This window comes from Gigantopelta aegis, chromosome 2, assembly GCF_016097555.1.
Source record: "Gigantopelta aegis isolate Gae_Host chromosome 2, Gae_host_genome, whole genome shotgun sequence".
Lineage (NCBI taxonomy): Eukaryota > Metazoa > Mollusca > Gastropoda > Neomphalida > Peltospiridae > Gigantopelta > Gigantopelta aegis.
In genome coordinates, this window is record NC_054700.1 from 27,341,137 (window position 1) to 27,354,224 (window position 13,088).

At 36.0% G+C, this 13,088-nt stretch overlaps 1 protein-coding gene across 1 annotated transcript in view; it reads right to left on the reverse strand.

Annotated features, from left to right (window-relative positions):
• The window catches only part of LOC121383316 (treslin-like), a 33,155-nt gene extending 25,350 nt beyond the window's left edge, over positions 1–7,805 (reverse strand). Inside the window, exons 1-3 of the mRNA XM_041513270.1 lie at positions 7,677–7,805; positions 4,198–4,474; positions 3,585–3,654 (exon numbers count right to left, since the gene is read on the reverse strand). Of these exons, the coding sequence (XP_041369204.1) occupies positions 3,585–3,654; positions 4,198–4,474; positions 7,677–7,769 (440 nt within the window). The 5' untranslated portion in view covers positions 7,770–7,805. The remainder of the gene's footprint in view (positions 1–3,584; positions 3,655–4,197; positions 4,475–7,676) is intronic.
• Between the last annotated feature and the right edge of the window lie 5,283 nt (positions 7,806–13,088).

Below are 13,088 nucleotides of genomic sequence, written 5' to 3' on the forward strand. Positions count from 1 at the left end.
TACCTTGTCTGTGGGATGGTGCATATAAAAGATCCCTTGCTGCTATTCGAAAAAAGTAGTCCATGAAGTGGCGACAGTGGGTTTCCTCTCTCTTTATCTGTGTGGTCCTTAATCATATGATTGACGCCATATACCATAAATAAAATGTGTTGAGTGCATCGTTAAATAAAACATTTTTTTTTTCTTTGTCTTTTACGGATACCATATTAGCAATATTCCAGGATTCCAATCAACAAGACGCTTAAACACGTAAAAAACCCACCTAACACAACATGTTTAAATAAAAATAAAGTATTTAGTTTTTTTAATTTATTAAAATTATGGGGCTACCAATTTTTACTGAGGGCTATCAGATTTTATAACCTGGTAGACCGGTGGGCTAGCACTGAAAAAACGTTAAGGTGAAAATAGACACTCTACAAACTGGTAACACATCTGGATATAGTTACAATAGAATGAACCAAGAATGGGGAAATACTCTCAAAACACGGACTAGAGCTCATCTCCGTAACTTGTAACACATCTGGATATAGTTACAATAGAATGAACCAAGAATGGGGAAATACTCTCAAAACACGGACTAGAGCTCATCTCCGTAACTGGTAACACATCTGGATATAGTTACAATAGAATGAACCAAGAATGGGGAAATACTCTCAAAACACGGACTAGAGCTCATCTCCGTAACTGGTAACACATCTGGATATAGTTACAATAGAATGAACCAAGAATGGGGAAATACTCTCAAAACACTGACTAGAGCTCATCTCCGTAACTTGTAACACATCTGGATATAGTTACAATAGAATGAACCAAGAATGGGGAAATACTCTCAAAACACTGACTAGAGCTCATCTCCGTAACTTGTAACACATCTGGATATAGTTACAATAGAATGAACCAAGAATGGGGAAATACTCTCAAAAACACTGACTAGAGCTCATCTCCGTAACTGGTAACACATCTGGATATAGTTACAATAGAATGAACCAAGAATGGGGAAATACTCTCAAAACACTGACTAGAGCTCATCTCCGTAACTGGTAACACATCTGGATATAGTTACAATAGAATGAACCAAGAATGGGGAAATACTCTCAAAACACTGACTAGAGCTCATCTCCGTAACTGGTAACACATCTGGATATAGTTACAATAGAATGAACCAAGAATGGGGAAATACTCTCAAAACACGGACTAGAGCTCATCTCCGTAACTGGTAACACATCTGGATATAGTTACAATAGAATGAACCAAGAATGGGGAAATACTCTCAAAACACGGACTAGAGCTCATCTCCGTAACTTGTAACACATCTGGATATAGTTACAATAGAATGAACCAAGAATGGGGAAATACTCTCAAAACACTGACTAGAGCTCATCTCCGTAACTGGTAACACATCTGGATATAGTTACAATAGAATGAACCAAGAATGGGGAAATACTCTCAAAACACGGACTAGAGCTCATCTCCGTAACTGGTAACACATCTGGATATAGTTACAATAGAATGAACCAAGAATGGGGAAATACTCTCAAAACACGGACTAGAGCTCATCTCCGTAACTGGTAAACACATCTGGATATAGTTACAATAGAATGAACCAAGAATGGGGAAATACTCTCAAAACACGGACTAGAGCTCATCTCCGTAACTGGTAACACATCTGGATATAGTTACAATAGAATGAACCAAGAATGGGGAAATACTCTCAAAACACGGACTAGAGCTCATCTCCGTAACTGGTAACACATCTGGATATAGTTACAATAGAATGAACCAAGAATGGGGAAATACTCTCAAAACACGGACTAGAGCTCATCTCCGTAACTGGTAACACATCTGGATATAGTTACAATAGAATGAACCAAGAATGGGGAAATACTCTCAAAACACGGACTAGAGCTCATCTCCGTAACTGGTAACACATCTGGATATAGTTACAATAGAATGAACCAAGAATGGGGAAATACTCTCAAAACACGGACTAGAGCTCATCTCCGTAACTGGTAACACATCTGGATATAGTTACAATAGAATGAACCAAGAATGGGGAAATACTCTCAAAACACTGACTAGAGCTCATCTCCGTAACTGGTAATTCTCAGGTGTGTGCATTTTTAGAATGATTAAAAAATGCATTTTGTGGCTCTATACACATGTACGGGGTATGTATAAACATGATGACCACAAACATTTCCAGGGCTTCTAGAATTATTTTTAAAACCACTAGCCACGGGATTAGTGATTTAAAAAATGTACTAGCCACGATTAAAAATTCACCAGCCCTACTTTACTTTACGTTAATACAATTTTACTAAATAATACTAATAATCGGATATGTCACCTAAATATGGAGATAGAGCTTAAAACCACTAACACTGAGGGTGGGGTGGGGCAGGATATTCATATTTACAAAATAAGACTTAACTGCAACATTTGACCAAAACAAATTCATTAGCCGTCGGACATGGCAATAGTAGTTATTTACTAGCCCAACACTGAACATCACTAGCCATGGGAGTGAGGCTACCATAATCTAGAAGCCCTGATTTCAGATGTAAAGAAATAGTTATTCTAACAATATAATATATATAAGTAAAATTTCAAGTACCAAGAAGAGTACCTGTGAGGTACATGATACACCTGTCAGGAGTCCGGTGGAAAACCATAGATATATTAATGAATATGTTACAGGTATGATTCAATTCTAATTATGTTAATTTTTTGCAATGGGATGGATGAACAGTTTGTTTTGGACCAATTACTGATGATACTGTATCCATTGGAGAAGGTGCTGTCTGACTGAAGAAGTTATTGTTCTTTATTAAAAAGTAAACGGTCCTGACTTCTTCAAAGGCTAAACAAGATTTTCCTATGATGTTCAGAATATAGACAAATTATTTGATTTATTTGTATCACAGTGACCTAGTAATTGTATGTGACATACAACCATCCCAAGTTGTTCCTGCATGTGAGGTTTGATGGTCCACAAAAGGATTTACTGTTATGTGCAGTAGATCATGAAAAGTAGGTCACAGTGACCTAGTAATAGTACGCAACATACTGCCATCCCAAGTTATTCCTACATGTGAGGTTTGATGGTCCTGTATGCAAGATATGGTCCGGACAACGATTTACTGTTATGTGCAGTAGACCATAAAAAGTAGGTCACAGTTACCTAGTAATAGTATGCGACACACCGTCATCCTAAGTTGTTTCTACATGTGAGGTTTGACAGTCCTGTAAGCATCGGTATGCAAGATATGGTCCACATATTTATAATGTCCAGTTTTTACATGTAGGTGCTGTCCCAATCATAATGGTAACTGTATGCACTGCACCAACCAAAAATGATGTACTGGGTAAAAGTCCTCACATTAATTAATACATATATTTTTGGAAAGGTTTTATTCTCGCATTATTTTATACACACATTATTTCATGTTTTACAGTATAATATTTCATCAACTCCAACTTGTATCAATACAAACTTGTTCTACATACATGTATGAATATTCTAATGATTTTGTTAGTTAGAAGTGACAGACTAATTTATTCTTCTTGTTAACACAAGTTACCTGTGTAATGAAGGCTCGTCTGCTGCTGGAACTAATTCTAAAAACAGTTCTGTGGACTTGCTTTCTTCAGCTTGAAAATAGGAAGAAAATAAATGGATCAATTAATAAACAGATCTGTTCTGCTCTGCAACACATTACTTTTTACTAATTCTGACAAGTCTTCACATGAATCCTGCTATAAGTTTCTATTAGCAGTATGGGATTTTAAACATATGCAGTTCACACAGATAGGACAACACACACCATGGCCTTTGATATAACAGTGATTCGTGTGGCCCCGTTACTTAGTACTTTATATGCACATCAGTCAAGATTTATCACCATTCTTTGAAGTTTAAAAACAGGTGTGTGTGTGTATATATATATATATATATATATATATATATATATATATATATATATATATATATATATATATATATATATATGTATATATATATATATATGAACTTTAACTAAATGTTGATGACACACTGCTAGGAAGTCAGAATAGCAAAATGCCACACACAATTCTACAGATTAGCAACTTGATACATATATGTGCTGTATGCGAGCCAAAATTAATAATAAACAATACAATACACACAAAAAATAATCAAAATATAATCCTTACATAAAGTAAGACTGCCGTGTATTTTTTCACAATGGTGTTTAGGCTTTGACTGAAAACAATTTTTAAACACGCTGGTCGCCGACAAAATGGAGGCCATAGAAATTGTCCTGATATCTCCATTGGTGCAGTCTTCGTCTTGGATGTTAGAACGTGACTTGAATCTTCCACAAAGCCACGGTCCAGACACAGAAACGATGCTATCCACTGAAAACACAGCTCCATCAAGTGCAGCAACAGATGATTCTATAATCTTTAGACTTTCAGGATCACGGGTACCCTGCAAATAAATAAAAAATACACTTTATTACTCATGAATGTAATATTGCATACATGTACATGTATATCAGGTACATAACAATGACAATATGTACATGTACTCAGCATTCACAACCATGTAACACACAGTGCCCTCAATAGTTTAAGAAGTAGCAGGCTACAACAGTGATGATAGCAGGGGGCAAAGCGGGGGGTCTGGGGGCCCTCCCCAAGAAACATTTGAAAAATCGAACCTCTGAGATGCATTAAAGAAGAGAAAGCACTTTTTTTTTACCATCAACGAAAAGTAGGCGGCGGAAAAAGCTGTTTCAGGCAGCGATTTGCCGCCGGAGACCGGGTACTTTTGAGGGCTCTGAACACAATATTTTTACCTGTATGTATCAGGGCTAGCTCTGGCACTGTGTTTGTTTACAATGTGTATATAGAAGTTGGTAGGTGCTGACGTCACTTCTCCCCAAGCTAGATTACCGGACACAACGAAAACAAAAGAAAATGGCTGCCCCCAGGAATAATCACGTTTTTTTATTAACTCTAAAAATACGAGTTTTTCATTTCTTAAAGTGTCAGTATGTGTTGGTGACCATTCCAGGTATGCATCTTTTCAACACATAAGGCTCATATTTGAGTTTAGTTCCCCTTTAAGCTTAATGCTTCAGGGAAATCCCCGTCTATTATTGTTTCATTTAGACTATTGTTTGGCCCGCAAAAGTACTCCCCTGAGTCTTAATTAATAGGCTATGGTGAATGAAATAAGTTCACCATACAGGGTTTCTGCCAGAGGGTAAAACGGGTATGGTGCCACACCCAAATTTTAATTTTTTTAAGTTAAAATTTTGACAAAATTAATGACTCTTATCATTAGTGTACAATTTTCTTAACCCTAACCCTAAACTTAACCCATTTTCTTTCTGGGGGAAGCCCCCATGCCAAGTTGACTGTGGTTGCATTCAATTTCATATCGCCATACCCAAAAATTTCTTTCTGGCAGAAACACTGAGGGTGTATTTAAAATCCAGCTAACTTTGACAGTTTTGTGATATCATCTCAATGTATTATTAATATAGCATTTCATCTCACAATTATTATAAACTAATTTTATTCAGTGTGAGTATATTATAAAATTTTATAAACTTAAGCTTCAGATTTTTGTTTCCATACATGTTGAGCACATGCCATTAATTAATAATTGCCAGGGCTCGCGCTTTTAGTAGCCAAATTAGCCATTGGGTAAAAATATTTTTTAATTTGCAAGTGGGATCTTTCTGTGTCAAATCACTCCAAAATAATTGAATTTTTAACCTTAATCCTCCCCCCCCCCCCCCCCCCCCCCATCAGATTTATCTGGAATTTCGTTTTGGCTGAAAAAGCTTAATTTTCAAAGATGAGCTCAACCTGATCAGCGGTTTGGGTGCTACGGCCCATCCATTTTGACAAAAATCACAAAAATAGGGAGGGCTGGCACATGCATGGGCACCCTATATTTGAACATCCATAAATAAGTAACCATTGGTCCATTCTTGAGAATAGCATCTCTGAATTGGAAAAATGCCCAAGGATTCCAAATCTGCCATTATTTTTTATGTAGCTAGGTAAGTTAAAGTATGATGAGCTTTTGACCTTCACTTTGACGCCCTCGTGACCGTGAACTGAAAATTGGACAGAATTATAGCCCAACATGTTTTCTACAAAATATACAGGGTTTAAGCTGGACTTAAAACATTATTAGCCATTTGGCTAATTTGACCCAAAAATCTGTAGCCAAGGTCAGGTTTCAATTAGCCAAAAATATAATGACAAAATTAAGGCTCTTTTCAAAGGAATTTATTTCTAACCCATAATTTATGAATGAAAATGGGTGTCCATGCCCAGTTACTACTTTAATGTATCCATCAGTTCTGCCCAGTTTTAAAATCTACATTGTGAAGTGCATTTCATGGCTACTGTGTAACATTTCTAATTATATATGTGCGATGATAAAAAATATTACATGCAACTAAATCGCAATTGTCTGCCAAGGCTTACTGCACCCAGTTTATCGCTAAATATATTGCTAGGAGTTGCAATGACAGTATTGTTAAATATTCAGCAAAAATAAAGACAGTTAAACATTTTAATCAGCGTTTTAACAATTGATCCTAATTTATGATATACCCGGTAAGCGGTATTCCATGAACAGTCAATTGAGACATGTCGGCTTTTTCTGCATGCAAGAAATCACATGACATCAGCCACTTGGAGGAAGCGACCCAAAACAAGCATGTGCAAAGTAGATGTACAAATAACAAATAGCGAGGCTAATGCTGCATTCACGTTTACTCGGAAGTTGTTATTTCTGACCTGTATGCATTTTAATGTATTATACTATTAATTAACAAATACTCCTCAAAAACAAATATCGGAAAATAATGAAACAGGATTTTCGAATTAGCTTTTTGGCGATTTGATAATGAAATATTTTCACCAAATATAATATTAATTCGCATTTGGCCATTTGGCGAATGACAGCTTAAACCCTGAATATAACAGAACCAGGTGTAATATTCCTCTGCAGTCCACAAAAGCAAATCGAAATTTTTAAAAATTTAGTTAGTACCGTTAATTAAGGATAATTCCCACTAACTATGAGCAGATCTATACTGAATGTTCCTGAAATTTGGCATATATACATACTCTTCAATAATGAATGGAAATTTGTAAAAAAAAAAAAAAAAAAAAAAAAAAAAAAATTGTTTTCATCAATGAATTATACTTAACTGCAGCTTCGTTTATTTCCTTGAACTTTGTTAATTTCGCATGTAGATCGTGATTGTGGGAAATGAGCATGCAGTATTTATACAAATTGCAGTTAAACGTACACTGAATAAAATTAACTTGCAATAATCATGACATTTGTTCTAAAGATAAAATATTATATTTGTAAGACTGAGGTGACATCTCATAAGCTATCGTTTTTGTTTTTTGATTTTTTAATAAAAAAACAATAGACATAAATGGAATTGATGTAAAAAGTTAAAAGTTTGTTTGTGACTAGAGCACATTGATTTATTAATCATTGGGGAATAGTTGTAATAACATGTCAAGTCAGCATTCTTAGTATTTCGTGGTGCTAAAATCGACAACAGCAACAACATGGCATTTCTATACATACATGTAGAAATGTGTAAAATTTGATTCACCATTTTTGAAATTAACAAAACACTTACACTCTGATGAACTTCATGCAGGCAGCTAGTATCAACCCAAATCAAAGACAAACGAGCATGTTCAGAAAATGTGGCGTGTAGTGACGGCGTCATAAATGAATCCACAAGAACTTCTGAATCAATCACTCGTTTTCCAGCAAATGTCCTTAGACTGACCTGATTATATGGAATTTGTGAAAACAAAAACACTAAATTTGTTCGTGGTTTCTGCATGCTCTGTTTATAAGGCTGTATTTGTTTGGGATATTTCTTAACTGGTGAACACTGATTTGATTCCCACAGTATATCAGTAACAATTTCAGTGAAAGCATCTTTAAGATATTCAGCATGACTTTTCACTTTAACTTTGGTTGGTATCACTGGGATATCATGTTCATTTGACTCCCGAGAAAGCTTTGAAAGGGGAGGATTTCCTATTTTCAATTTTTCGTGTAATTGTCTTTCGAATTCTTCGAAATATCTTACTTTAAAGTCAGTAAGGCATGCTTTACGCAGACGTGCTTTATCTGAATTTGAGCTGTAGAATTTGTAACACCAGGAAAGGGGCCTCACTGATGATGACAACGACTGGTTAACACCATAATAATGTAATGTCTTTAAAACTCGAAATACTGATAAACTTACAACACGGCTATATTTTGAAATAATATCGGAGTGACCTTTACAATTTAAGTGGGTATCAATTAAAAACAGAGCTTGGAAGTGATCCGGTTCATTTTCCATAGTTTGCTCGGTTAATATTTCTCATTTACAAACAAATCGTCTCAAACTGTCTAAACTATCACTTTTATAATTTGCCGCCGCCATTTTAAAAATTGACCCAAACTAATATTTCACTTTGATGCGCCGCCTACATATGCAGGGTCTCACTACACAAATGCCATTTGTCTTTGAAATCCATGTTAACTAAATTGCCCAGCTTCAAATTAGGATTGCTAATAGAACAGGTCCTCGTTGGCACTAAAACACCATTGGGAACAGATATTATACAAGCATTTATTTATTTTTTTAAATTGAGAACATTTAGGTCTCAGGATTTGGCTTGTATGGGTTGGATCGAGTTGACTATCTAATAGGGACTATCTAATAATTTTATAATAATAATTATAGTGGTGTGATTGTTTGAATGAAATAGTCTGGTTAGTTGTATAGCTAGAGCAATATTGTGTATTTTTACATGTATATCAGCTGGTAACTTAGCTGATATTCACATTCAGACATTGTTATTTTTCCCATGTTGTTTATCATTGAATTATATGGATATTTTAAATAATACGTGTTTTTGTAAACTGTAGCCTATGCGCAATTTTAATTCCAGTCCGCCATAATCGAATTCAAATGGTGTATGAATATGCTAATATTTATTTCTGTTTATGTATTCACATAGGGGATTGGTCAATATGCGTAGTCTATATACCTTTCCCTGCATTATCTATAGGCCTACAATTAAAGTATATATTTAATAACTGGTCAACATGGACATGATGAGAAAAATACAATATGTGCATTTAGTGTTGAAAAAAGAAAAACTATTGTAGTTTTAACCTGTCAAAATGTAAGTATTTGTATATAAATTAGAACAGAGAAACAAGAAGAATAAAGAGAAGATGGAAGGTTTTATCAGTCAAAACGTTTGCTTTTAGCAATGAAGTGTCGGATTGCAAACCACTAACATTGATATTAATAATAGAGATATTTGGGATCGGACCTGGAGTTTTGTGAATATTTCCAGCCATGAATAAAAGAAGGGCTAATATCGCACCCCTCTTTCCCTAGTAGCGACAATATAAATAGGCCTACAAGAAGATAGTCATGAGATCTACCGTATTCTTTCTTATTGTACAGTTATAGAACTTAGAGCCTCCACTCATGCTCGATATGTTACTTTATCATCCGTTAAAAGCTTTTGTAGGAGATATCGCTGGCACTATAATTTGCGATATTTCCTGCGATATTCTCCTAGGAGATATCGCTTCTTTTGTTACATCACTGAGTATGTTTCAGCGCTAAACCTATCATTAGTGACGTCACGCCACTGTCGTTCTGCAAGTTAACGAGTATACCGCTGCCAAATATAGTGACATTCAACCCATATTACTGACATTGTTTACAATTGTCGCAAATGAAAATAATGATATTGGATGATAAAAAGAATACCCCCTCATGTCTTGTGATATCATAATTTATCAGCACTCGTGCTGATAAATTAAGTTATCACAAGACATGAGGGGAGTATCCTCTATTATATATCAACCGGCATGAATATGTGGCGTTGTGCCTTTTTGAATGGGAATGACGTTGACTTAGCATTCATGAATATCTTCACATAAAAAGAAACTAGTAGAAATTTTGGCGTTTTCAGAACACTGAACAGATTTCAGTGTAAAGTTTCTGTTAAACCTTTTTTTGTTTGATGATTATGACTGCATACGCCAATTCTGGTGTCTCGACGTATAGCCCGAATACTCTGCCGTTCGAAAGCTAGACGGACATTTGGACGGTTACATGCGTTTATGATCGTTCTCTGTCGTCAGAGATAGGCTAACTGTAGGCTATAGCGAAAAACGCAACGACAAACATAATTACCGCTCTAATACAACAATAACCCTAGCTATGTTTTACTTTAAATACCATTACATTGATTATTTCCGAGTTTTCACATAGTAACCAATAATAAACACTCTAGGAAGAAACCTGACAGTAGGCCTACCTCTTTTCAATAATGTTCCGGTTAAATATAATGTACGTAGGTGCCGACTGGTTTCTTCATGTAGTTGTGTATTAGTGATTAAAGGGACATTCCTGAGTTTCTTGCAATTTTTAAGATGTTATCGACTAACAGAGACTTTTTGACGACTGTAATTACATGTCGAATATATTTTTCTGCATAAAATATTAGTGGCTGTATATTAAACGTGTTTCTGATCGTTCTAATATTTGTATAAGGTTAAATTTCATTTTATTTCCTAGGAACTATTTTTTTCATACATAACAAATTATTTGAAGACAAAATACAGTTTGGGCTTCTTACAAATTGAATATACAGACACTGATATTCTAAACAAGGAAATATATTTAATATGCAAGTTTAATCGTAAAAATATTTTATTAGTCTGAAACATCTTACAATGCAGCAAACTCGGGAATGTCCCTTTAATGTGTCAAATATTTGTTATAAGCGAGCTCGAAAATTATCAGAGGCTACCATAATACAATTTATATGATATACATATATTGTGATAGTGATAGGGCATGTCATGTGTTATACAAGACAAGCTCCAGAATGTAATTTCTTTGTTTCTATAATTGATAATGTAAATATGAAATATAATTGAAAACACGGAATGTATTTTTGTTGTAGTTTTTTGTTATTAACTGGGGTTCGGATGGTTGCAGGGTCTATCGCCTTCAATGGATTCGGGATTTTCCACTCCCAACTAGTGCCAAGTACCCCATGGCTGGCACTATCAATGAACATAGTATATACTGTCCTATCTATAGGAAAGTGCATGCAAACGTCAACTTACTGCTTTATTTGTAAGTGTATCGATCGTATACGTGTGGCGACAGCCTGTCCCCCCCCCCCCCCTCTCCCCTCTCTCTCTCTCTCTCTCTCTCTCTCTCTCTCTCTCTCTCTCGCTCTCTCGCTCTCTCCATTAATTACATTTTTTAAAATTGTAAATAAATAATAAAAATAATATCTCCATCACGACTATAAAACATTACATGTGATATAATTACTTTTGATAATGTAATAATAAACTAAAAAATCATTTCACATATGCTATAAAATATATATATTGTTAAACAGTTTTAAACAGACTGTTGAAGGTTCAGATTTTGCCAGTATATTAATTAATGTGCTAACAAAATGTGCCATGTCATATTAGGATTAACACTCGGGAATCGTTCTTGCCAACGACAAAGATCTCTTCATACAATAACACGAGTATATAGCGGCTTTCATTCAGTTATACAAACAATAAACGATCGTGTTGCGTGTCATATGAGCGAGAGAGTATGCTATATTTGGCTCTATATGAATTGTCATATAGCGTGGTTTTGGATATAAATACCTGATTTTTTTTTAACTGGCAAGGCATCTTTCACTTAGGGATAACCTCAAAGTATACAAAAACACAGATAATGTAAAATAATGTTTACGTCAAGAAGATCATCAGTAGGTTGCATATACGATGACTATTCTCTATCCCAGTTACAGAGAATAGACACAAAGATTGGAAGGAAGGAAGGAAATGTTTTATTTAACGACGCACTCAACACATTTCATTTACGATTATATGGCGTCGAACATATGTTTAAGGATCACACAGATATTGAGAGAGGAAACCCGCTGTCGTCACATCATGGGCTACTCTTTTCAACTAGCAGCAAGGGATCTTTTATATGCACCATCCCACAGACAGGATAGTACATACCACGGCCTTTGTTACACCAGTTGTGAAGCACTGGCTGGAACGAGAAATAGCCCAATAGGCACACCGACGGGAATCGATCCCAGATCGATCGCGCATCAGGCGAGCGCAGTACTAGAGAGCTACGTTCCGCCCCCTAGCCGATTGTGACAAAATAAACAGTACGGGCCGAATTTACGCCGCCTGTTTTAGACCTACACGCATGTAACTAAATATATTTACAATGCTTAAACACCTGCGTTTAAGACAGACTGCCGTACACAGTCTCTGTGTTTAATATCTCCCCCCCCCCCCCACTTCCCCCGAACTTTTAACTTCACTTTACCTGTCACACACACACACACACACACACACATAAATATTCGTTTCTTTTGTCAAAAAAGAGGAAAAAATTACTTGTTTAATGACACCTCAGCATATTTTAAATACAACTATTTGATCTCTATGGGTTTTTTTTTCTCCCATACTTGTTTTAGATCTCTCTACCCTCCCCCCGTCTGTCTCTGTCTCTGTCTCTGTCTCTCTCTCTCTCTCTCTCTCTCTCTCTCTCTCTCTCTCTCTCTCTCTCTCTCTCTCTCTCTCTCTCTCTCTCTCTCTCTCTCTCTCTCTGTCAGGGAGGGATGTAAAACATTGGTAAAGAGCTCGCTTGATGCGCGGTCGGTCTTGGATCCATCCCCGTCAGGAGGCGCATTGGGCTATTTCTCGCTCCATCCAGTGCACCACGACTGGTACATCAAAGGCCGTGGCAGGGGAAGTACATACCGCGGTCATTTTTATATCAGTCGTAGGTCACTGGTTGGAACGGGGAAATTCGAGTCCCATAACTAATGTAACTGTTTTGTGGGGTTTTTTGACATTTTAAAAACCCTTACTTTTTCAATACTCGTGTATGCGTTCGTTCAAATCAAACGCGGTCTTAATAACTACTAGTATTCGAATTTGAGACAACCCCTGTTGGTGGTAGAATGTGAGGATA